This window comes from Cetorhinus maximus, chromosome 1 (genome assembly GCF_964194155.1).
Source record: "Cetorhinus maximus chromosome 1, sCetMax3.hap1.1, whole genome shotgun sequence".
In the NCBI taxonomy this organism is placed as follows: domain Eukaryota; kingdom Metazoa; phylum Chordata; class Chondrichthyes; order Lamniformes; family Cetorhinidae; genus Cetorhinus; species Cetorhinus maximus.
In genome coordinates this window covers 138,384,981-138,412,681 of record NC_135879.1, presented here as the reverse complement: position 1 = coordinate 138,412,681, position 27,701 = coordinate 138,384,981, and the positions used below count along the sequence as shown (strand labels likewise).

Below are 27,701 nucleotides of genomic sequence, written 5' to 3'. Positions count from 1 at the left end.
TAAGGCTTATTGAGAGCATGAAGGAGGCACAAAGTAAAAGGGTGTTTTTCAAATTTATATTTTACCTGTAAATATTTCACATTACAGTCTTTTCACTTTATTCATGTGTGCATCATCATTATTTATGAGACTAGCTTAGTTAGACAGATAAATGTACTGGTACGCCTCCTGGTTGGCACACATTGATGGTTACAAGGGAGTTGGGGACATTTCTTTGTTGTGGAAGAAACTATGTTGTGTTTCTGCATTCACTCTTTATTGAATGTTCATGTCTGTGTCCAGTGTTGTACTTGCCAATCTGTGGGACATGGATGAACTTGCAGGCTAAGCTGGCCCTCCCTCCTATACATTATGAAGGACATTGTCTGAGATCACTCTCAATGGGGATAATTGAAATTTTGTAGGTGAACTGAGGACTCTGCCAGCCAAAACCCTGAGATGGACACACATGTGGACAATACTAACTCTGCTCTTTAGGCCCCTCATTTTCTTACCTGGACTGACTGTCCCCAGTGACCCCAAGCCACACCCAGGACTCCAGGTCATTCCCACTTCGCTTCTTGAAAAACATGACCCCCCCCACCCTTTGTTCTCCCTTGGATCCCTCTTCTTCGACTCCATGCCCCCAACCCCACCCCACACCCCTACTACGAATGACTCACGTTGTTGGTCCACAACGTCCATGCAAGCTGCCATTCTCCTGCTTCCCTTCCTTGTGCTGCAGAGTTAAACAAGGAAAACTGCTAACCTGAAACACAACTTCACAAAGCTGACTGTTGCATGCCACCATTAAATGAACATGAACTGGGTGCCACGCGATTCTTGGGTGCTGCTGGCTTTATCATGAAGGTAGGATGTAATTACAAAATGTTTTAATATTATGGGTATTCATGGCATGCAAATGAATTACAAATAGGAAACAGTCACGGGACAGCGTGAGGCACGATCTGCCACAAACACACCACTGTGTTAATCCCTAAATTTGAACCCACTATCAGGAAAGCGAAATTTCAGCTCCCGCCTAATTAAGGCACCCCTGCTGCCACATTTCCCATAAAATCCCCCTATGTCCTAACCCATATTAGGGCAAGGAAGCTCCACATTTCAGCTATAAAGAAGACACAGTAGTTGACCGGCTATATGCACCCATCTTTCACCCCTCAGCCTTTCCTTCTTTTTATTCATCCTTTTAAATCTATAGCCTAGAAATTGCTCCAGCAATTCTAACTGCTAAGGCCTCAGTATGGTGGATAAGAAGCATGCACACTATTCCAGTTAGAAATGCACCACCCACCTTTTTTAATATAGACAAAAATATGCATTGTTTATCAATGCCTGAAACCATTGGTAGCCCTTTTTCATATGCAGTTAAACCTGTTTAAGGGCCCTTTCCAAGGTCTAGCCAAGAAGTAACTTATCTTAACATGGTCTCAGAAGGTGTACTTTAGGAAACTAATCACCGCTGCTCCCCTTATCATTGCCATCAGTCCTCACCCCGATGCCCCTCCTGATCCACCAGATTCCTGACCCTTATCCTGGATGTGACCCATGGACCGACTTACCTTAGGGACATTGTGAAGTTAGCAGCAGCCCGAGCTTGGACTCATTATAATGAATATACTCCATTATATTGCAGTCAAGACAATGACAGAAAATGAAGTCTACCCTCTCTGCACTCTGAAAAATTGGCATGGCTAAATTTCTAGTCCTGTGGCTTTGTTCTCAGTTTGTTATTTTGCCCCTAATATGACTCTTGCTAGGACTAGTAGAATAAATTGTAAATAATTCATGAATCACAGAATCATACAGCAGAGAAGGAGGTCATTCGGCCCATCGTGATTGGCTCTTTGAAAGAGCTATCCAGTTAGTCCTACTGCCCTGCTCTTACCCCAAACCCTAGCAAATATTTTCTTTTTAAAGTATTTTTCCAATTGCCTTATGAAAGTTATTGTTGAATCTGATTCCAAGACTCTTTCAGGCATATCACCTTGTTGCATAATTTATATTTTCTTCCTGTCACCTCTGATTCCTTTGCTAATTATTTTAACTCTGTCTACTGGTTACTGACACGTCTGCCATTGGAAACAATTTATTCTTATTTACTTTATCAAACCCATCAAGATTTTGAACACCTCTATCAAATCTTCCTGTAACCTTATCTGGTCTAAGGATAAAACCTCCAGTTTCTCCAGTATCTCCGTGTAATTGAAGTTTTTTTATCCCTGGTGCCATCCTGGTAAATCTTTTCTGCATCCTCCCCTAGGCCTTGACATCCCTCTTAAGGTATGATGCCCAGAATCAGCTACATTATTCCAGCTGGGGCCTAACCAGTGTCTTGTATACGTTTATTATAACTTCCTTGCTTTTGTACTCTATGCCTCTGTTTATAAAGCAAAGGATCCCACTATCTTTTCGACAGCCACTTTAACTTGTCCTGTCATTTTCAAGGAATTATGGTACACACATCTCTGTCCTGCACCCCTTTCAAAACTGTTGCATTTAGTTTGTATTGCCTCTGCCCATTCTTCCTACCAAAATGAATCACTTCCTGCTACTCTGTGTTAAGTTTCACCTGTCATGTATCTTTCCATTTCCCCAGTCTGTCCATGTCCTCCTGAAGCCTGTTACTATTCTTCTCGCTATTTACTGCATTTCTGAATTTTGTGCTACTTGCAAAATAAGTGGTTATTTTAGTTTGAAGTCAGGTTGAATTGTGTGAAATGATTCATTTATAGGATAAGCATCAAAATGCTGTTGCTTCAAAGTTGGAGGACTAATTTAAAATAATTCTTTGAACATTACCGTATGAGAAATACAAATTATCAGCATTTGGGGATTTATACATTATCTGAAATAGTAGAAGTGTGCATTTATATTTCATTGATGTCACATGGCTTTATCTAATTGATTACTCGTCATCATCATATAGTACAATAAGATCTCTTTATGTACAACAGGTGTTATATGAATTTGAAGAAGACAACTCTCCAGTACATTTATTAATATTAGTAAAACTTGCAAAAAAATCTGCTATTTTAACTAGCCTTACTTTGCTTTTGACAGTGTCAATTGCAACAGTGTTTGCAGGCTATAAGATTTATAAATGGTGCAATGTAATTCCAGTAAAATGTATTTGCAAATGGGAACATAAGAAATAAGAGCAGGAGTAAACTATTTGGTCCCTCGAGCATACTCCACTATTGAATCAGATCATTGCTGATTGCTACCTTAACTCCACTATTGTGTCAACCCCCCTCCATAACCGTTGACTCCTTTGTCAATCAAAAATCTGTCAACTCAACCTTGAATATATTAATGACCCAGCCTCCGCTGCACTCTGAGATAGAGAATTCCAAAGATTAACAACCCTCTGAGAGAAGAAATTTCTCTTCATCTCCATCTTAAGGGAGACCCCTCATTTTTAAGCTGTGCACCCTAGTTCTAGATCACCTTACGAGGGGAGACATCCTCTCAGCACCTACCATGTAAAGCCCACTCAGAATCTTATATGTCTCAATATCACATCTCATTCTTCTAAACTCCAGTGAGTATCAGCCCAGCCTGCTCAACCTTTCCTCATAAGATAACTCCTTCACCCCAGGAATCAACCTAGTGAACCTTCTCTGAACTGCCTCCAATGCAAGTATATCCCTCCTTAAGTAAGGAGACCAAAACTGTACACAATATTCTAGGTACAACTTCACCAATGCCCTTTACAGTCAGCACAAGACTTCCCCACTTGTATACTCCATCCTTCATGCAATACAGGTGCTCATGACATGTCATGCTGTGTAACAGCAACAGTTTATTTTAGCTAGTCATTGAATGTGTGTTCTCACAGGCTTACTGTCCAGGCAGAGTGCCCAATGCACTTGGAGGATTTTCCAATGGATGCACATGCTTGCCCTTTGAAATTTGGAAGCTGTAAGTATTTAAATTTGTACATGATCTGGTTTGTTTGATACCATTTTTTTTCCATGATTTTGAACCTCATGATTTATTATTTATACTCATTGACCTTGGGTTAACTGCATGATATTAACAGAGATGTTAATCCATTTAAACTAAGTTAACAATTCTTTTAAAATGGTATACACAATTTCTTATGAATACTGTAAGTGTTGTACATTAATATCCATAAAATGTCATTTCAAACCTATTGTATTCTGCATAACTTATGATTATATCACAATTTTCTCAAATAAATTCGATGGAAATAAGAATTGCGAGAGATATAAAATGGGCTGCTACCTTGCTCATCATCCACTTTTCACTATTACACAGTCAACATCCACCTTGTGTGTTCTCAGTTTAGGATTATCTCTTACACCTCTATTATTATTAGCACTAATTCTCAGAATTCTTCCTGTGCTCTGATGCTAGATATTTACAGCCTATTTGGTTTCTACAGCAACAGTTGCCAGTTGAATGACATTTTGAAAAATACTCAAACTGCACCCAAAATATATTCCAGTTCTCTGAAATGTAATGGGCAGGTTTAAGTGAAATTAATGATAACACTAAATTTCAAGATATATTTGATGGACCTGATAGTGAATTAAGCTGATAATTCAGGAAACTGTCTCCCTTGCCTTACACCCTTTCTGTTTGGGTTTTGAATTGCAATTGTTGCTAAGGGCGGAATTTTCTATACCCGCTGGCATTGGATATGTTTGGCGGCATGACTGGACAATATGACGAGAAGGCCAAAAATCGGTTTCACAATGTTGTGAAACCAGTTTGCGATCTTCCGCTCATCCCATCAATGGTGGGCCACATTTCCCGCCATTGGACATCAGGAACCTCATTGTAATACATCTGCATACCATTATAAGGCCAGCCCACCGGAATCATTCCCCTATGCTGGATTGTCCGCCCATGTCGGTGGGAAAACACGTTGACATGTTTCACAACAGCATGCACTTGGCGGGCTGCACTTTGCTCGGGGCTTCAAGGTTTGTTTGCCTACCTTGCTTCGGGCAGCACTCGCAGTCATCAGCGCCAGGCTTTGCAGACAGCACCACATCACTTTAGGGGGGCTTACGGGCAGGTCTGTATGATCAGCCACATGTAGGTGGCCTTTCAATGGCTGCAGGGCTAGGGCTTGCTTGGGGAAGGGGGAGAAGTGGCCTCAGGCAAGGGAAGAGGCTGCAGGGCGAGAGTTGTAGTGGGCAAGGAGAGTATCCCAGGGTGTGTGTAGGCATATGTTGATCTGTGCAAGTGGCCTCAAGATAGTGAGGGCTGAGGAGGCAGCCTCCAGGGGAGATGAGGTCAGATGGACAAGTGAGGGTATGTGTGTGAGAATGGGCGGTGATGTCCCTTGAGCTGGCAGCGAATGAGATGCCAGTGAATGTGTGATGGGCTGAGTGTGTGAGTTTAGACTGATGAGATGATTGCCTTACCTTGGTGGCACAGGTGAGATCATTCATCCTCTATCTGCATTGGATGGCCAACCTCTCCTGTGCAGCATTGGCACTTACCACCACTGCCATTGACTACCAAGCCCGAGTGGTAACGTTGCTGCCCCTCCTGCAGCCCGAGTGGGGGTAGAGGATATCACAGTGGGTCTCCACAACGTCCAAAAGACGCTTGAGGGACGTGTCACTAAACCTGGGGGCTGCAGTCTTCTTGCCTTTTGGGGCCAAGTCTTCTTTGCAGCAGTCCTGGGTTGGAAGCACTGAGAGGTGTGCGCGCAAGTACTTTAAATGTGGTGTGGCGGGCGAATCGGAGCCTGCCCTCCATTGAAACTGCATGTTTCCTGAGAATGTATAATTATGCGGCGGGATTTGTAACCTACTAAAATAACGCATTTTGTAAGTTAATATCCCCTTTTCTGGTTCACCCTGGGTATCAACAGCTCAAAATTCCCAAATTCTTGTTTGTGCACAACACGTTTATCTTCTTACACTCAATAAGACTTATACTCCCCCATCCATGGGTGCGAGGTTGCCTGGGCTTGACCGAGAGTCGGAACGGAGGGAGTGATCAGTTCTCTCCTTCCAGTCTCCAAGTAGTTGATCAGGCTACTTCATTCTGAGCTAGCTAGCTATCATCATGGGGCACAGATTCTTAAGACCCTGCTCAGTGCTTGCTACCCACATGATCGGCTCCGGTAGGGCGAACCTGCCTTCTCGAGGCTCAGCGATTGGCCAGTTGTGTCTTGGCAGCCTCATGCTTAAATAGCTAGTTCTCTGTTGTCCAGCCCTCACATGATTAGAGAAACAAGAATCTCACCTCCGCCAACTTCTTTGTTTCCAAACAACCAGCCCATATGACGTGTTTGTTACAAATTTAACAATAACTTTAACCTTATCAATTTAATATTTAATCTTATCGAGAGCACCATCTTGCAGGTTTTGATCTGTTCGCTTCCTTTAACAACAGCACAGTTACACCACATTAATCATGTTACAGGCTTGGAATCAAGATATACAGACCTTAGGAGTTAAAGATCGTTTAAACATCGATTATTGCAAACAAACTTCATGCCGGTCCTCAAAAGTTAATAGGGTCAGTTGAACTCCACATTACAGATTCAGCACGTTCCACTCCCCGCTCCCCACTTCTTCAGGCACTTGTTTCTTTGTCTCAGTTATTTGTTATTTATTTACATAACATCCTTCCCTCACCAGATGTCATACTGTTCACAGGGGCAATGGGAGAAGGGGAGGATCTCTTACAGATTGGGACGATATGGTGTGAGAAGCCGCCATTGCGGCTGACGGGTAAAACGTTTTTCCCACCCACTGCCGCACTGAGTGAAAATCTGAATGGAATGATTACGCCATAAGTGTCCTACCTAGCTTGCTATAGCCATGTGACCTCTGCCATGAGAGAATGCCTGCGGGCAGCCATGTTACATCAAGTTCAATAAAGACACGACACTAGAAAGACTGTAGTCTTTGAGCTCGTAACACTTTCTCTCCCTTGCCTTACACCCTTTCTCTCTCTCTCTCTCTATCTTCATTTCTCTGTTGATTTCTCTATCATTCTTTCACGGCTGACAGTTGGACCTAGACAGGGCAGGGATGTGTAGTCGCCTGGGGGTGGGTTGCAGAAATTCTGCCAGAAAGCTCAGAAACTCTATATTTCACTACTGTAGCAACTAGATGTATTGTCCCACCTGTCAATCACTCATCATGTGATACGATTATTGGGGCTTCGACTAATAAGCTTATTGTGCGGGTAATCCTGTGGGTGGGGCTTCTGATGAAGAGATCACGTTTAACGTGCAAACACCTCTACATTTCTCCTAACTAAAGTTTAGCCTTTCCTTCAGCAAACCTGTTGCTCCATCAAGTTATATTTTGCAACGAGAATAAAACTGACTTCTGGTGCCCTGGTTGATGTGAGTAAAACAAAGTTGAACAATACTCTACAAGTCATGCCACTGTTTGGAAGAATCGATTCATACAATACTAACGTTGAAGATTGGAGTCAGTATGTTGAGCGACTCGGGTTCTATTTTGTTGCGAACGAGGCTACTGCTGAAGAAAAATGTAAAACTACCCTGCTGAGTGCATGTGGAAGCAAAAGTATAACCTGATTCGAAACCTGACTACCCCGAACTCACCCAGTTCTAAGTCGTACTGTGAGTTAGTGCAACTTGTGAAACTGCACTTTCAGCACTGTAATCATGCAGCACTTCAAATTTCATTCAACAGATCATGCCCCAGGAGAGTCTATTGCTACCTTTGTGTCAAATCTGAAACAGTTAACCGAATACTAAGAGTTTGGGGATGCCTTGAATGGTATATGCTGCAGGACACACTTGTATGCGGAGTCCAGGGAGCCATACAGTGCCACTTGCTAGCCGAATCCGACATTGATTTCGAGCACGCCCTGGAACTTTCTCTCGCTGTGGAAAGTGCCACGAAAGACTCGCAGGCTTTGCAGCATGTGGATAATGGCACCGCACTCCGAGTTTGGAAACTTGGCTTGAAAAACAGAAGAGCAGATTTCAATCGCGATTCTATACCCACTACACGAAGACTTAGGAAGCCTAATGGTAACACGTGAGCTAATAAGATACACATTTGCTACAGATGTGGAGGAAATCATGAAGCAGATGTTTGTAGATCCACGAGGCAGAATGCAATTATTGCCACAGGAAAGGACACCTGGTTATGCAATGCAGAAGAAAGGATAAACAAATAGCAAAACAACAAATTGATCTAATTGAGCTAACTGATACAGCAAAGGCTGAGGCTGCTACTACTGATGTATACTCTCTGTACCATGTGACTGCTGGTAAATCTGAGCCCATTACAGTGACAGTGCAAGTGAATGGCGAGCAACTGCAGATGGAGGTGGATACCGGTGCTTCAACTACTGTTGTTGCGGAGCACACGTTCAAGTGCCTCATTGAAAGGAGTCAACCATTGACATTGGAGCGGACGCCTGCCAAGCTGAGAACTTACACTGGAGAATCCATTCGGGTCAAAGGCATTGCTGCTGTCCCAATCTGCTACCAATAACAGACAGCCCAATAATCGTAATAATCGTGATAATCGTAAAGCGGGAGGGACCCAGTCTTTTGGTTTGAGATTGGCTGTAGAAAGTAAAACGTGATTGGTCAGAAATATTTCGTTTGGAGCCCAATGGAATTCCAGAGCTCTTGAAGAAATATGACACTGTTTTTCATGATGAATTGGGAAAACTGGAGGGAATGCTTGTTAAAATGGACTTCGATCCCCAGGCAGCAACACGTTTCTTCAAGGCCAGACCGGTGCCTTACTCACTAAAAGGAAAAGTGGAAGCACAGTTGTGCAGGTTGGAAAACCTGGGAATAATTCAGGCTGTCCAATTTTCTGAATGGGCCGCACCCATGGTCCCAGTTGTCAGGTCAGACCAGACGATCCCTGTGTGCAGTGATTACAAAGTGACAGTGAACAAAGCAGCAAAGTTAGACAAATACCCCATTCCTAGAATCGATGACTTGTACGCCAAGTTAGCAGGAGATAAGTCATGTACAAAGCTAGACATGAGTCATGCCTATCAATAATTGGAATTGGATAGCCCGTCAAGAGAATACGTGGCAATTAATCCCCATAAAGGCCCCTACCAGCACACCCTTTTGGAGTTTCATCAGCATGCGCTATTTTTCAGCGAACCATGGAGGGTCTCCCACAGGGAATTCCACATGTGGTTGTGTGCCGAGGTGACGTTCTCATCATTGGACTGACCAAAGCTGAACATTTTGCCAACCTTGAGGAAGTGTTCAGAAGATTTATGGAAGCAGGTGTGTGTTTGAAATGAGAAAAATGCACTTTTCATACATCGGCAAGAACCTACCTAGGCCACAGAGTGGACACCATGGGGTTGCATCTTGTAGAAGACAAGATCCAAACAATTAAAGATGCACCATCACCCTCTAATGCTTCCTAGGTATGGTTAATCACTATAATCGTTTTTTACATAATCTATCCACTATACTGGCACCACTACATTTATTGCTGAGGAAGGAAGGACCACCGCTGGTCATTGGGTTCACAGCAATAAGAAGCCTTTGTAACTGTGAAGAAACTGCTTCATTCATCATGCATGTTGGTGCATTATGACCCATCTAAAGAGCTGGTGTTGACGTCTGATGCTTCTCCTTATGGTGTAGGAGCCGTTCTATTACATCAAATGGAGGACAGGTCAGAAAGACCCATTGGCTATGTTTCAAGAACACATTCCCAAGCTGAAAAGGGCTACACTCAGTTTGAAAAAGAAGGATTATCAGTTATATTTGGTGTCAAGAAGTTTCACCAATACCTACACAGGCTACATTTTAAAATTGTGTCTGACCATAAGCCACTGACAGGTTTATTCAGCGAAGACAAAGCCATTCCACCTATAGCTTCAGTGAGGAACCAATGTTGGGCTTTGACACAATCAGCTTATGAGTACACATTCATGTGACCATAAGACCATAAGATATAGGAGCAGAAATTAGGCCATTCGGCCCATCGAGTCTGCTCTGCCATTCAATCATGGCTGATAAGTTTCTCAACCACATTCTCCCGCCATCGCCCCATAACCTTTGATCCCCTTACCAATCAAGAACCTATCTATCTCGGTCTTAAATACACTCAATGACCTGGCCTCCACAGCCTTCTGTGACAATGAATTCCATAGATTCACCACTCTCTGGCTAAAGAAGTTTCTCCTCATCTCTGTTCCAAAAGGTCTTCCCTTTACTCTGAGGCTGTGCCCTCGGGTTCTAGTCTCTCCTACTAATGGAAACATCTTCCCCACGTCCACTCTATCCAGGCCTTTCAGTATTCTATAAGTTTCAATCAAAGCCCCCCTCATCCTTCTAAACTCCATCGAGTAAAGACCCAGAGTCCTCAAACGTTCCTCATATGTTAAGCCTTTCATTCCTGGGATCATTCTCGTGAACCTCCTCTGGACCCTCTCCAGGGCCAGAACATCCTTCCTGAGGTACAGGGCCCAGGATTGCTTACAACATTCTAAATGTGGTCTGACCAGAGCCTTATAAAGCCTCAGCAGCACATCCCTGCTTTTATATTCTAGTCCTCTCGAAATAAATGCCAACATTGCATTTGCCTTCCTAACTACCGACTCAGCCTGCAAGTTAACCTTAAGAGAATCCTGGACTAGGACTCCAAAGTCCCTTTGCACTCCAGATTTCTGAATTCTCTCCCCATTTAGACAATAGTCTTTGCCTCTATTCTTCCTACCAAAGTACATGACCTCACACTTCCCCACGTTGTATTCCATCTGCCACTTCTTTGCCCATTCTCCTAACCTGTCCAAATCCTTCTGCAGCCTCCCCACCTCCTCAATACTACCTGTCCCTCCACCTATCTTTGTATCATCTGCAAACTTAGCCAGAATTCCCTCGGTTCCTTCATCTAGATCATTAATGTATAAAGTGAAAAGTTGTGGTCCCAACACTGACCCCTGCAGAACTCCACTAGTCACCGGCCGCCATCCTGAGAAGGACCCCCTTATCCTCACTCTCTGCCTCCTGCCAGACAGCCAATCTTCTATCCATGCTAATACCTTGCCTCTAACACCATGGGCTCTTATCTTACTGAGCAGCCTCCTGTGCGGTACCTTGTCAAAGGCCTTCTGGAAGTCCAAGTAGATAACATCCATTGGCTCTCCTTTGTCTAACCTACTCGTTACCTCCTCAAAGAATTCTAACAGATTTGTCAGGCATGACCTCCCCTTGATGAAACCATGCTGACTTTGCCCTATTTTACCATGCACTTCCAAGTATTCTGAAATCTCATCCTTAATAATGGACTCTAAAATCTTACCAACGACCGAGGTCAGGCTAATCAGCCTGTAATTTCCCGTCTTTTGCCTCACTCCCTTCTTAAACAGGGGGGTTACATTAGCGATTTTCCAGTCCTCTGGGACCCTCCCTGACTCAAGTGATTCCTCAAAGATCACCACTAATGCCTCCACTATCTCTTCAGCTATCTCCTTCAGAACTCTGGGGTGTAATCCATCTGGTCCAGGTGATTTATCCACCTTCAGACCTTTCAGTTTTCCTAGCACCTTCTCCTTAGTAATGGCCACCATACTCACCTCTGCCCCCAGACTCTCGTGAACTTTGGGGATGTTACTTGTGTCTTCCACCATGAAGACTGAGGCAAAGTACCTATTCAGTTCCTCCGCCATTTCTTTGTTCCCCACTACTACTTCTCCAGCGTCATTTTCCAGCGGCCCACTGTCCACTTTTGCCTCTCTCTTACCCTTTATATATCTAAAAAAACCTCTTGCAATCTTCTTTTATATTACTGGCTAGTTTACCCTCATATTTAATCTTCTCCCTCCTTATTTCTTTTTTAGTTGTCCTCTGTTGGTCTTTGTAGGCTTCCCAATCCCCTGGTTTCCCACTGCTCTTCGCCACATTGTATGCTTTCTCTTTAGCTTTTATGCTGTCCCTGACATCCCTTGTCAGGCATGGTTACCTCGTCCTCCCTTTAGTATGCTTCTTCTTCCTAGGGATGAATTTTTGCTGTGTCTCCCAAATTACTCCCAGAAACTCCTGCCATTGCTGTTCCACTGTCTTTCCTGCTAGGCTCATCTCCCAGTCTATTCTGGCCAGCTCCTCCCTCATGCCTCTGTAGTTGCCTTTATTCAACTGTAATACCATTACATCTGATTCCAGCTTTTTCCTCTCAAATTGCAGGGTGAATTCTATCATATTATGGTCACTTCCTCCTAAGGGTTCCTTCACCTTAAGCTCCCTTATCAAATCTGCCTCATTACACATCACTAAATCTAGAATTGCCTGTTCCCTAGTGGGCTCCAACACAAGCTGCTCCAAAAAGCCATCTCGTAGACATTCTGCAAATTCCTTTTCTTGGGATCCACTACCAACCTGATTTTCCCAGTCTACCTGCATATTGAAATCCCCCATGATCACTGTAACCTTGCCTTTCTTACATGCCTTTTCCATCTCCTGGTGTATCTTGTGCCCCACATCCTGACTACTGTTTGTAGGCCTGTACATAACTCCCATTATGGTTTTTTTTACCTTTGCGGTTCCTCAACTCTACCCACATAGATTCTACATAATCTGACCCTTCATCATTTCTTGCTTTCTATTTAATTTCATTTCTTAGTAACAAAGCAACCCCACCCCCTCTGCCAACCTGCCTATCTTTTCGATAGGATGTATATCCTTGTAAATTTAGCTCCCAGTCCTGATCCCCTTGCAGCCTTGTCTCCGTGATGCCCACCACATCATACCTGCCAATTTCAATCTGCGCCACAAGCTCATTTACCTTATTTCGTATACTGTGTGCATTCAGATACAACACCTTCAGTCCTGTATTTCCCGTCCCCTTTCTCATTGTTGTCCCTTTATCTGATGTGCTTGAAGTTAGATTCCTAGCCCTTTCCAAACACTCTGTCCTATTTTGTGTTCTGGGGACTTTAATAGCCTCTCTTGGGCTCTCCTTTCTTTTCAGTTTTTTCATAATTTTCCATGAAGTTGAATCCACACCCCCCACACGCTAACCTGCTGCTTTGTTTCCCATTAGTCATACTTCTTGGAGTTATACCCTTCCCTCCCCCCCACTTTCTAGTTTAAAGTCCTATTGACCACCCTATTTACTCTTTTCGCTAGAACATTGGTCCCAGATCGGTTCAGGTGTAGACCGTCCCAACGGTACAGATCCCTTCTGTTCCAATACTGATGCCAGTGCCCCACGAAATGGAACCCCTCTTTCCCGCACCACTCCTTTAACCACATGTTTACTTCCCTTATTCTCACGTCCCTATGCCAACTTGCACGTGGCTCGGGTAGTAATCCGGAGATTATAACCCTTGAGGACCTGTTCTTTAATTTAGTTCCTAGTTCCTGATAATGCCCAAACTGGTCCTCTTTCCTAAACAAAAACAGAATTGCCTGGAAAAACTCAGCAGGTCTGGCAGCATCAGCAGAGAAGAAAAGTATTGACATTTCGAGTCCTCATGACCCTTCAGCAGAAGTGAGTAAAGTTAGGAGAGGGGTGAAATATAAGCTGGTTTAAGGTGGGGGGTGGGGTGGGGGGAGAGAAATTGGGGGGGGTGGGTAGCAGTAGGGACAAGCAAGCAGTGATAGGAGCAGATAATCAAAAGATGTCACAGACAAAGGAACAAAGACGTGAAAGACGACAAAGAAAGGTCCTCTTTCCTAGTCTTACCTATGTTATTTGTCCCGACGTGGACCACAACAACTGGATCCTCCCCCTCCCTCTCCAATATCCTTTCAAGCCGATCAGAGATGTCCCTCACCCTGGCACCGGGCAGGCAACATACCATGCGGGACTCTCGATCCTGCTTACAAAGGATGCTATCAATTCCCCTAATTATAGAATCCCCTACAACTACCATTTGTCTTTTTGCTCCCCCCTCTTGAATGGCCTCCTGTGCCACGGTGCCGTGGTCAGCTGGCTCATCCTCCCTACAGCCCTATTCCTCATCCACACAGGGAGCAAGTACCTCGTACCTGTTGGACAAGGTCAAGAGCTGAGGCTCCTCTGTTCCTGAACACAGGATCCCTCTACCTGCCTCACTTGCAATCACACCCTGCTGACCCTGACCACTGACCGAACTTGAGGTACTTAATCTACCGAGTGTGATCGCCTCCTGATACAAAGTGTCCAGGTAACTCTCCCCCTCCTGGATGTGCCGCAGCGTCCGGAGCTCGGACTCCAGCTCATCAATTCTGAGCCGGAGTTCCTCCAGCAACCAACACTTGCTGCAGATGTGGTCACTGTGGCTTGCAATGGGATCTGCCAGCTCCCACATCATACAGCTACAGCACATCATCTGCCCAGCCATCTCGACTTAGATAATTAGTTTATTAATTAGCTTTGCAGTGTTTCTTTTTCAAATTTGGTGCAGATTTCCTACCAACCAATCAGGTCACAGCTTTCCTGTGATGTCACTTTTTAAGTTTTGGCTTCAGTTACTCTGTGCCCCGAGGTCACCACTCTGGTGCTCCTCCCTCCGTGTCTGCTTCCTGGAGACAAGGCCACGAATCCCCGAGGTAAGCTAGATATATACTCACCGCTCTGGTGCTCCTCCCTCCGAGTCTGCTCCCAGGATTTACTCACCAATCAGCTGCTTTTTCTTTAAAATCCACTTTCAGAAGAGTGTCCCTCACAAGTCTAATGCACTCCTGACGGCACTGCCTCTTCCTCTCTCTCTTTTTTTTTAGATTTGAGGAGGAGGGAGGGATGGAAACACTACAGCAATGTTATGTTTGGGGCTATTCCGTTCTTTGACAGTGGGTCCTCCTCGATTCCCTCCTGAGTCGCGGTGACTTCTCCCAGAATGCTTCAGTCACTTCTCACCAGCACCCTCTGTTGGATGCTCTTCCTCCTGTTGAGTGCAAGAGTCCTTCTCCTCGATTCCCTCCTGAGTCGCGGTGGCTGCGATGACTTCTCCCAGAATGCTTCAGTCACTTCTCACCAGCTCCCTCTGTTGCCACCCTGGCTCGCATATAGCCAATGTAGATGCACTTGGTCATCTTCCAGTACCAGGTAGTCTTGTCAATACACCCATTCCACAAGAGTTAGTGTTATTGTTAAATTTCTTGAATTCATCACCTGTATGTGCCAAACAGATCAAGAATTGGATGAACAGAGACACAGTACCATCAAAAGTCAAAGACTTTGTTTGACAAGGATGGCCAAGAACACTTGTGTCTGATGACTTATGACCATTTTATCCCAGAAACACTGAACTGAGTTGTCAAGACAGAATTTTTCCATGGGGTTCAAGAGTCGTGGTTCTATCACAGGGTAGAGAATCACTCTTGGCAGAGCTCCACAGTGCACGCCCAGGCAAATCGAAGATGAAGATGCTGGCATGTAGCTATGTCTGCTGGCCAGAAATAGACAATGACATTGAGAGCATGGTTAAACGCTGTTCCCTTTGCCAATAACACCAGAAGCTATCTGTTTCAGCTCCTCTTCACCTATGGGAATGGCCTGGTTAACCTTGGATTAAACCGCATATTGACTATGTGGGACCGTTTCTAGGCACCATGTTCCTGTTAATCATCGATGCACATTCCAAATAGCTTGATGTCTACGAAGCAAAAATGCCAACTTCAGTTACAATTATTATAAAGCTGCATCATTCCTTTAGTATACATGGTTTACCTGAGATTATTTTTTCTGATAATGGAACCGCTTTCACTAGCATGGAATTTCAGAGATTCATGGATGTGAATAGCATGTGGCACATAAAGACCGCTCCCTGTCATCCTTCATCCAGTGGTCTTACTGAAAGAGCTATCCAGAATTTTAAAGCTGGTATGAAGAAGTTATCCGGAGGTAGTCTGCAGTCTCGCCTTTCCAGACTTCTCCTAAGTTAACGTACAACACCACATACTACCACGGACTGGACACTGTCAGAGTTACTGATGAAATATCGTTTGCGTATGCGTTCACGCTTGGTGTTTCCAAATCTAGAGGGGAAGGTGACACAGAGCTAGAATAATCAAAATTTGAACCTTGACCTACACAGCAAGGCTCGTATGATCTATGGGGGCGACCCTGCGTATGTACATAATTTTGGAAGTGGACCTTGCTGGACCCCAGGAGCCATTCTTTCAGAGACTGGTCCATTATCGTTTCAAGTGCAAGTCGAAGATAGAATTGTATGTAAACACAGATCATATTATGGTTAGAGAAACATCTCAACAAACACATGATCAACCTGTGATTGATGTTTCAACACTGACTTCTGAGGTGTGTGATCATCCTAGAGCTGATATGCCAGACGTATCTAACAAGTTGCCAAATACAGAACTACCCAGTTCCAATGATGTATCTTCTAGTGCAGCTCCTGATCCCATTAATCCTGCTCAAGAAGCTCAATCGGTAGAGCCACACCGCTCTAACTGTCTCCACTGAGCTCCTCAGAGACTTGACTTGTAATCACCAGACACTGTCCAAATATTCACTTGTTTTGCTGGCATTTATTTATTGTAAATGTAAGAAACTTCAAGGGGGAGGAAATGTAGTAACTAGATGTACTGTCCCTCCCGCCTGTCAATCACTCATCATATGATGTGATTACGGGGGCTTCGACCAATAAGTTTATTGCGCGGGTAATCCTGTGGGCAGGGCTTCCGACGGAGAGATCGCGTCTAGCTTGCAAACACCTCTACATGTCTCCTAAATAAAGTTTAGCCTTTTCTTCACCATACCTGCTGCTCCAGCAAGTCATTACAGCTACCTGCTGTGGAGCTTTGGTTTGACGCCCAGAAGTCATTCTGACTGACATATGCAAGGGATGGGTCTGTGGAGTCAGTGAGGAACGAACTGAGGGTGGATGTGGTAGGGCGGAATGGTGAGTATGAGAGAGGGCAGAGTGAGCCGGAAGGGTGGGAGGGTGAGGGTAGTAAGGGTTGGTGGGGACACGGAGGTAAACATCGACCCTGGGGGTGGGAAGGAGGAGGCTGGGGAGGTCAATATGGATGGAGGTGGGATTCTCAGGAAGATAAGGAACGTGCACATTCACCTGGAAATCCCAGAAAGAAAAGAATTCAGGTTGGTAGGTGATGGTGGGGAGGTGGAAGGTGATGTCAGGGTGGACGACATGGGTGACTGGGGAAGGGGAAAGGATGGGGGAGCTGAGCAGAAACTTAACAACCACTGTGATTGTCAAAATTGAAAGTGAGCGGAACCTCGTGTTGGTCGGGTGCAGGTGCTGCATGGGAGTGTGATCGGTGGGCGGAGATGTAGCTCAGCTCAGATGGACAATTGATAGAGTACCCCAGCAGGCAGCATTGAAAATGCTCAGGACAGTAAGATGAGTGTGATAGATAAAGAGTCCGTGCGTGTGGGACAGTGCTTGCCTGAGGATCCGAAAGGCCGTGTCACACACACACTTCTCCCTCCAGAATCACTCGTGGTCTGGTTGTGTGCAAGTGAACTGCTAGCCGGGTGTAGTGGGATGTTGGGGATTGCAGGGGTGGGAGGGGTGGTAGGTGTAATGGGAGGACTCGCAAAGCCTGTCAATGAAGCTGAAAGACAGTATTTCACATTATTCAGTAAAAGTGAATATATTTTCAGATTATAAATTGACAAAATGTGTTCACCCTGAAACCACTTGTGATCCGAAATTCTTAACTTTTCTAGGCCTACCGCTTTTTCTAGGTGTTGCTCTGACAGCCACAGCAGGGGTGCAAACAGCCTGTGCAATGGTTGGCCCTGTTGCCTCTGATGCCTTCGGCTTGGGTCCTCTAGAGAGCTGAAGCTTTGGGGTCTCAGGCTTGCTTTGGCTGTTCTCCTGTGGGCCAGCTGCTCCCTTTGCGGTGACAGAGGACGAGGTTGAGTGGGTCACAGGCAAAGGGGCCTCGGAGGGAGAGGACAGCCTCTGAGATTCCTGAGTGAATGACCCAGGGGTGTCCAGCTGCTGCTTCTCCTCCCTTCGGATGCCTGAGGGCCCCAACCCAACTCCTTGAAGGGAAGGGCACCTGGAAGGACGTTGAGGTGCCCTGTTTCCCTCTCGCATTGCCTACTGCAGGATCTCACTCATCCATGGTGACCGCTATGGATTGCAGGTTGCACGTACTTCCACGTTCTGCTGGACCAGGGTCTTCATGGCGCCTGCCATCCTTCCCATGGAGACCTCCATACGAGCACATGTGAGCACCACTTCATCAGAGAGCAGGCAGATGCACTCTTCCAACACACGTGCCATTCTATTGAGGGCTTCCAACAGTTCTGTGTGATGTTCCCCTGCCTTCTGCTGACTCTCCAGTGATGAGTTGGAAGGCCGAATCCAGAGGCTCATCATCCTACCCGGCCCTCATAGATGCCTCTTCCCCAGCAGTCCTCCGAGTGCCGGGCAGCTCAGCTGCACCTGCCTCCTCCTGCTGCGGACATGTGTCCGTGCAGTGACCACCAGACTGCGAACCCGAGCCTGCCCCAGATCTAGGTCCCACCAAGGTGTATGTCTCTGTGCTGATGCAGGGTGTGGGTAAGCACTGCGACGGGTCTTCCAAGCTGGTTATTTCCAGCTCTTCAATGGAGGAGGTGTCTTCTTGGCTGGAAGTGAGGACCTGGATGGAGCTGAGGGACTGACTGGCTGAAGGTGCCAGTCACTTGGCAGAGCTTCCAAAGTAGAGATAAGTATTGCGTAGCAGCAGAGTCAAAAGCAGGAGAGAGAGCACTCACAGGTGCGTTGAGAGAAGGATGATGTGGTGCAGGATCCTCACATGGGTGTTCGCCGCCGACCTCACCGTCGTCACAGGCACGATCCATTTCCTCACCAGTCAGCACGATGACACACTCCTCAAAGTGAGTGAGGGGCCTAATGTGGGTCACTTCACCCCAAGCCTTGGACCTCTCCCTGCTGTTATGAGCCAGCTTCTCCTGCATGAAAACTGATGGGGATAGTGTGAGCAGGACTCATGGCACTGCATGGAATGTTTGTGTGCTGAACTATTGATGGAATGAGTACATGAGCTCCAGAGAATATGAGCTTGATGGCGATATGAGGGAGGATGTGTGAGAGTTAGTGGTGTTGCCCCTTGTGGTGTGAGATCCCTGTGGGTGTGTGGTCGGTTTGGAGTGTGTGAGTTGAGAGAGATGAGGTGGTTGACATAGCCTGGCGGAATGGATGAGAGCACTCATCCCCTTTCGGCACTGGATAGCTGACCTCCTCTGTCCTCCGGTGGCTCTGACTGCCACTGTCACAGCCTTTCAAACCGGATTGGTAACTTTGGTGGACTTCCTGTGGCCAGAGCAGGGGTAGAGGACATCGAGGCGGCCTTCCACTGTGTCCAGCAGGTGCCCCGGAAAAATGTCACTAAATTTGGGGGGCTGCCGTCTTCTTTGCTTTTGGGGCCATCTGTCGCCTAGAGCAGTCCTGGTCTGTAGACACAGGCCAGAATATTATCGCTGGTGTGCGAGGGCGGGCCCGGGACCGACACACTGACAGGTAAAATGACGCGAGATGTTGTCGGGCATGCGTCCCGACGTTATCACGCGTCATTTCGATCTTTTGTTTGGATCCGGAGTCGGCTGCGCGCCCACCAAACTGTCATCAGCCTATTAAGGGCATTAAAAAAGTAATTAAGCTCATTAACAACGTTGCCCATCCAACCTTAAGGTTGCCAGGCAGGCGAAGAGCCCAAGCGGCCTTCAAGTTTTCCAGGAAACCTCATCCACGGGCGGAATGAGATTTCCTGAAGGTTTTATAAAATAATTTAATAAATTTTTCCACATTCACAAACATGTCCCAGCTCATGTAACACTGACACATGAGGGGACATGTTTAAATAATTTTTTACTTTATTTGTAACAACATTTTTTTATCAACTTAATTTCCCTGAGGCAGCTCCATGCCTCAGGGAGATTGCTGCACTCTTTCGCGCGCATGCAGGCCCCGACTCTCCCTCTTGCCCCCGCTCGCACAGGTAGCGCTGAGCGCTACCGGCTACGCATTACGCTGGACAAACCTTAATTGGCCTACCCACATAAAGTGGTGGCGTGCAGCCAATCACGGGCGGCTGCTCCCGAACAGCCCGCCCACCAACTGAAAAATTCACCCCATGAAGTAGTCTGTGCTGTGGTACGCTTTAAATATGGTCCCCAGAGTGAAGATGCGCTGAGGTCAAGGCCTGGCGGGCAAATCCGAGCCCACCTGCCAGTGGTCCGGAGTGTTTCCCATAAATGCATTATTACTGAGGGGGGATGCACCGGAGTTGGGATGATAGGGCACAAAAACCTGCCATCATGGCCAGCGGATAAAACAATTTTTTGCACGCCCACTACCACACTACGCACAAATCTGAGATGACTCTGCCCCTTATTTCCACATGCTACAACATAAATGTTGAGCATCTTATGAAATGGGATTATTCCATACCTGTAAAATATTTCCAGTCACTTTCAAATTGCCTATTAGCTTTGCCGATTCACGGCCATGGAAAGTCTGTGATTGTCTTCACATTTAGAGCCAGTAAGGCAGGCAATTAAAATTGGCCAGGAGACTTACTGCCAAGCCTACTCTCCTCAGTCTGGAGCAAGGACACTTCGGCTCGACGATGACATTGAAGCTTGTCTGCCATTGTGGCTTTCCCACTAGGTGACTCTAGCGAGGAGAAGCGTTGCAATTAGAAGAGACAAAATTACTTTTTTTGAAACTTTTTTTTACATTCCTTGTAAGTACAGAGGGATCATGATTGCCCCCCTGGCCCCACAAGAAAGGTTGAGATGTCCTCCCCCAGCTTTTCCAAGTCCTGAGATTTTCCTGGGACTTGCTCCTGTTTCTTACCTGTGCTGGGCACTGCTCCTTTGGACTTCGCCAGCAGCCTTCCGTCACTGAACATTCAGCTCCTATCTGCCAGTCAGCTGCCTCTTCCAGGTGGCTGTGGGCAGGCAATGACCTAAAGCATGTAGATGAGGCCTGGGAGTTAAAATTGCATGGGCTTCACCCTGCATTTGTGGGGAATTTGCCTCAACCCTGCCAGCTCTGCCTACATACACATCTCTTAAAATGGGGTCCTTTATGTTTGATATAAATATCTTTCAGTTGCAGAACTTGTAGATTCATGTGACATTCCCTTTGCCTTTTAGTGGAACAATAAATTGAGTTTGAAATGGCACCTAAAATTTGTATCATGCCCTTCTTATTTTTTGCACAATTAGCCTCTAGCAATTAAACTGACACAAAATCTGGAATGGTCTGGGTGGGGATTTAAAATGGCCAAAACTGTGATAGCGTCCAGAAGTTGGCTCAAACCTGCCAACACTTCCAGGTTTAACTTAATTGCATTCGACTGGTTGCATGTATCCCCAAGAGAGGTAGCAAATTAAATATGTTAATCACTGAATTCCAGTGATATTTCAACCCACATTCAAATCTAATGCCACATTCATGGGTTTCCTAAACCTTGTATTGACACTAAAGTGAACATTCTATGGCAATTTCCAGAATGAAAGCATAGTAAAAACTGGGAAATAAGAGTACTTCTCCAAACTCTTTTTTCCTTGAAGGCCAGGTGAACACAGCAATAGATTTTCATTGCTCACAGCTATTTTCAAATCCACAATAACTTATATTTATATATATATAGTACTTTTAATGTAGTAAAAAGTCTAAAAGTGCTTCCATCGGAGCATTATCGAACATAACTTGACACTGAGCCACATGAGATATTCGGGCAGAAGCTTGGTCAAAGAGGTAATTTTAAGGAGTGCATTAAAGGAGGAAAGAGTAGAAGTGGAGAATTTTAGGGTGTTCCAGAGTTTAAGGTTTTGACAGCTGAAGGCAGTGCCTTTAGTGGTGGAGTGATTAAATTAGCGATACTTCTGTGGCTCAGTGTCATACTTTATGTTATAATGCTCCTGTGAAGTACCTTGGGACATTTCATTACACTAATGATGCTATATAAATATAAGTTGCTGTTGATGATGTTCAAGAGGCCAGAATTGGAGAAACTTATTACTGGGCAAGGACTTGTTCACAGCACTTGGGGTGAGAGATTGGTTTCTTCACTTTGAGATATCGAAATTCAGATAAAGGCAGCTATCACCTGACTAGCTTGGATGGGACCTCGGATGAGGAACAAGACAACCATCTGGAACAACAAGAGCTGGTTGTGGAGAAACCTGCAGATAGTGAGCAAAGAGGGGGCAGCAGAGGGCTCAAGGCTGCGGGAGACACTACCTGCACTACAGGATGTACAAGCAGAAATTCAGCTTCCTTAACCTCCTCAAAGAGCAGTGTTTCCAGAGACTGAGTGGCAGACATCTGCAGCCTTTGAGAAGAAAACCTGCCCCCTGCTGAACATGATGGTCACACATTACCAATGTCCATGAAAGTGGCCACTGCCCTCAAATATTTTGTTTCCAGAACCAGTTTCCAGGGCTTTATAGAGACATCCAGGATCTCCCAGTTGGCTGCATACAGATGTATAAGGTAGGTTGTTGGGTTGATCTGATGGGTTTTTTAACCTCGCTGCAATGATGCCAGTCAGAATGAGTGGTGCTCAGGTTTGCACCTCTGGCTGGCTTCCCACATATGCAAGGCATCATCGACTGCACACTCATGCCAATCCATGCACTCCTGGACCAACCAGGAGTATTTGTAATTGGCAACATTGTGGATCTGGTGAGACGCCACAAGAAAATATTTCTACAGGCATGTGCCAGACTCTAGGGAAGCTGCTATTTCGACCTGTAGCTGTCCAAGCTTTCTGATGTCTTTGGACCTGCAAGCAGACTTAAAGGATGGATGCTAGGAGACCAGGGATATCCCCTTCAAACTAGGCTGCTGACACCCATGAGAAACCCAACCAATAAAGCCCAGGAGTGATATATTGACAGCCATACGACTACCAGATGTGTCATTGGACAAGCAATTTTGTCAAACATCCATATGCACCCACAAAGCTTTACTCTTCCTTTTTCTACCACTCCTGCATTGGTGCAACCCCAATGGCTACAGCACAGGTAGAGCCTTGCTGCTTATGTCCCTGCTCTGATTGCTGAGATACTCCTGATTGATGACCTCTTGGTTTTGGATCCCGTGAGGGCCCCCTCAAAGACTGCACTGACTGGAACTGCACTTGGAGTCAAGACAGCATGTCGTGCATTGACTGAGGGGGAAATAATGGGCGAAAAGAGGGAGTTCTTTGAGCGGAGTCCCCACTTCCATATTCTCTTTCTCTATCATCCCTCTCGTAGGCCAGCCGCGCTTTACTCCTACCACTCTGCTGAAGTTCTGCTGTACGGCCAAGGCTAAGGTGTCAAGGTGGTCAAGGCCTACATGGATGTATTTGATTGTTGTCATTGATACTGCACAGAATTGACCAGTATATGCATAGAAGAATATATCCTCACAGTGCTGTCGTCATCAACCCAGTTATGCTTGAGGTGAACTCTATCGTTCTCTCTAGATAACGTGCGCATAATTCCTGACAGTACATTGCAAATTTTCTGTTGCCCCTCAATGATTATGCTTTTCATTGTCAGCCCTCAGGATTTGTGTTCAGCTGAACAGAACTGGTAGAAGGCATCTGCCCTCTTATGCAGACTCTCCACAACTGTCCTTGCCACCACTGTTTGCTCTTGATGGCTTGTGGGCTGTGAGTCATTGGGTAAAAGTCCAGCTATCATCTAAAGGACCTATCAAAGTACAAGTATCCTTACCAGTGCATGGCAAGCATGAGTCTTGTGATGGTGCAACCACAGAAAGAATGAGCTGTTACAAGGATTCGTCATCCCCGTGGTACAGCGTCTGTTGCTAAATTCATGAAGGACTTGGAGAGAAAAACTATGAATTAATACTAATGTGGTAAGAATGTTGGAACTTATCGCTATGAAGATGACCACATATCAACACGAATGAGTGTTATCTGACATAATAATCAATTAAATTTAATTGCCTCATTGGCAGCTGGGAAGTCGTCATCTTGGACGGCCAGTGAGGCTGAAACACCATTGGCCTCCAGCTTCTTCCTCTGCAGTTCAAAGAGTGAAATGTTGAGAGGGCACTTCCTGTTCTCCCCCTTTCCTTAGTGTTCTGCAATCTCTTCTGCAATAGATTGACCCTTTAATAACTAAAGTTCAGATTGCATCATTTGGGGCTGCATTATGCCTGCTGCCGCACATTCAACGCCAAACCCAGAAGGAAAATTATAATGAGGTGGCTGCATGAAAATGTCACAGTCAGATGCATTGAAAACCCTTCCAATTTGTCCATGAGACAGCAGATCACGCCTGCATTGCATGTGCCTCCAAGTTAATATCAGAGTCAAACATTCTTGAGATCAGTATGCTTCTTTTCAGTCAGGTTACGGGTTGCATAGCTAATGAGAGTGTAACTGGAGATAACTGTCACAAAGACAAGCTAAACCTGGTGGTTAAGAGCACAGTAAGCCCTGGTGTTGTACGAAGAATGTAAATAATCAACATCAAGGCAGCATTTGACTGAATATGACAACAAGAAGCCCCAGCAAAACAAATGGAGGTTCAGTGAAAACACCTCAAATGGTTAGAGTCATACTTGCCGCAGAAGACAGTGGTTGTGATTTTAGGAAGTCAGTCATCACAACCACATGGAAGCATCTTTGGCTCAATTGTCATCAGCTGCTCCATTGTGACCTTCCTTCCACCATTAGGTGAGGTGTGGGCATTTCACTGATTATTGCACAGTGTTCAACTGTATTCACAAATCTCCAGTAATGAAGCAGTCCATGCCAACATATTGCAGACCTGGATGACATCTAGGCTTGAGTTCAAAATCAGCAGGTAATATTTGCACCATATAATTACCATGTAATGACCACTTAAAAATGTGACAGCCTAACATTTCTTCTTGACCTTCAATGGCACCACCATCAACATCTCTGAATCATCACTGACCAGAAGCTGAATTGGAAAAGCCACATCAAGACAATGGTACAATAGCAGAACAGAGGTCTATTCTGAGTGCTTTGCAATGTGTGGCTCAACTTCTGACCCTCAAGGCCTATCACCAATACCCAAGGCTCAAGTCGAGTATGATGGAATACTCACTATTTACCTGGATGTATACGTGTACCTTTGCAACAATAATCAAGAAGCTTGAAACTATCCAGGATAAAGCAGTTCACGTGTTTAGGGCTCCTGCCACTTGACTCAATGTCCACTTGGAATCCACCTCCTTCATCACTAAAATGAACAATAAATGTGGTCCAGCCAACATTACTCAAATACCTAGACCAAGCAAAAAACTATTTCTTGTAGCCTAACATATGGTGCAGTAATCCTAGGTCAACAGTATTTAACTTTGTTTTTAAATTCATTACAAAAGGCAAAATTCCAGCTGGTAATGAATCTGGAAGAGTTCCAAAATTAGCAGAAATAGTGGATATGATTTGTTACTGACATGTTGTCCACATTTTCTGAACAAAAGAATGTTGAAATACAGCTGCAGCAGCTCACGTTTCCAGATAGACAATACTCACCTACTCAAGCAGCATTTCACTTGCATTTCCCCTAACTTAGTCTACTGCATTCGTTGCTCTCAATGCGGTCTCCTCTACATTGGAGAGACCAAACGCAAACTGGGCGACCGCTTTGCAGAACACCTGCGGTCTGTCCGCAAGAAAGACCCAAACCTCCCTGTCGCTTGCCATTTTAACACTCCACCCTGTTCTCTTGCCCACATGTCTGTCCTTGGCTTGCTGCATTGTTCCAGTGAAGCCCAACGCAAACTGAAGGAACAGCACCTCATCTTCCGACTAGGTACTTTACAGCCTTCTGGGCTGAATATTGAATTCAACAACTTTAGATCTTAAACTCCCCCTCCCCCCATCCCCACCCGTTTCTCGCCCCCCCCCCCCCTTTTTTTTCAATAATTTATATAGATTCTTCTTTCCCCACCTATTTCCATTATTTTTAAATCTAAAACTAAAACCTTGTTAGTCTTTTCCACCCCACCCCCACTAGAGCTGTACTTTGAGTGTCCTGTCTTCCATTCTTAATTAGCACTTTTCTTAGACAAATATCACCACCTTCAACACCTCGTTGATCCTTTTGTCTATGACATCTTTTGATTATCTGCTCCTATCACTGCTTGCTTATCTCCACAATCACCACACCCTCAACTTCTCTCCACCTCCCCCCCCCCGCCCCCCCCCACCACCTTAAACCAGCTTATATTTCACCCCTCTCCTAACTATGCTTCAGTTCTGCCGAAGGGCCGTGAAGGCTCGAAACGTTAACTGATTTCTTCTCCACCGATGCTGCCAGACCTGCTGAGTTTTTCCAGGTAATTCTGTTTTTGTCTCACCTACTAGAAATGTTTGTGTTGTCACTCCAGTCAGAATCTTAAAGAGCAGTGAAAGTCCAATCTTTTCTCCTTGATATTGCGGACAGTGACCGTAAGATCATAAGATGTAGGAAGCAGAAGTAGGACATTTGGCCCATCGAGTCTGTTCCGCCATTCAGTGAGATCATGACTGATCTGATAATCCTCAATTCCACTTTCCTGCCTTTTCCCCATAACCCTTGATTCCCTTACTGATTAAAAACCTGTCTATCTCAGCTTTGAATACACTTAATGACCCAGCCTCTACAGCCCTCTGCAGTAAAGAACTCTACAGATTCACTACCCTCTGAGAGAAGAAATTCCTCTTCATCTCTGTTTTAAATGGGCACCCCCTTACTCTGAGATTATGCCCTCTGGTCCTAGTCTCTCCCACAAGGGGAAACAACCTCTCAGTATCTACCCTGTCAAACCCCGTAAGAATGTTATATGTTTCAATCAGGTCGCCTCTCATTCTTCTAAACTCCAGTGAGTACAGGCCCAGCCTACTCAACCTCTCCTCATAAGAAAATCCCTCCATGCCCGGAATCAACCTAGTGAACCTTCTTTGGACTACCTCCAATGCCAGTATATCTTTCCTTAGATAAGGGGACGAAAACTGTTCACAATATTCCAGGCATGGTCTAACTAGTGCCTTGTATAGTTTCAGCAAGACTTTCCTATTTTTATACTCCATTCCCTTTGAAATAAAGGCCAACATTCCATTTGCCTTCCCTATTACCTGCTGAACATGTATGCTAGCTTTTTGTGATTCATGCATGAGGACTCCCAAATCCCTCTGTGCTGCAGCCTTCTTCAGTCTTTCTCCATTTAAATAATATTCAGCTCCTCTATTCTTCCTGCCAAAGTGCATAACCTGATATTTTCCCACATTATATTCCACCTGCCAAGTTTTTGCCCACTCATTTAACCTGTCTATATCCCTCTGTGGACTCTTTGTGTCATCCTCACCACTTGCCTTCCCATCTATTTTTGTTTCTTTCGCAAACTTGGCAATAGTACATTCACTTCCCTCATCCAAGTCATTCATATATATTGTAAATAATTGTGGCCCCAGCACCGATCCCCGTGGCACTCCACTAGTTACTGGTTGTCATCCTGAAAATGCCTCCCTTTTCCCTTCTATTAGTTAGCCAATCCTCTATTCATGCTAATATACTACCCCCAACACCATGGGCTCTCATCTTATTGAGTAGCCTTATGTTCAGCAATCCAAATACACTACATCCACCGGTTCCCCTTTATCTATCCTGCTTGTTACCCCCTCAAAGAATTCTGATAAATTTGTCAGGCATGATTTCCCCTTCATAAAGCCATGCTGACTCTGCTTGATTATATTATGTATTTCTAAATGCTCTGCTATTACATCCTTTATAATAGACTCGAACGTTTTCCCAATGACAGAT

General features: G+C 45.2%; 1 protein-coding gene across 1 annotated transcript in view; it reads left to right on the top strand.

Annotated features, from left to right (window-relative positions):
• Window positions 1-27,701, top strand: part of LOC144683797 (gamma-aminobutyric acid receptor subunit alpha-2-like) — a 412,721-nt gene that overhangs the window by 269,453 nt on the left and 115,567 nt on the right. The window contains exon 6 of the mRNA XM_078547208.1: window positions 3,842-3,924. Within this exon, the coding sequence (XP_078403334.1) occupies window positions 3,842-3,924 (83 nt within the window). The remainder of the gene's footprint in view (window positions 1-3,841; window positions 3,925-27,701) is intronic.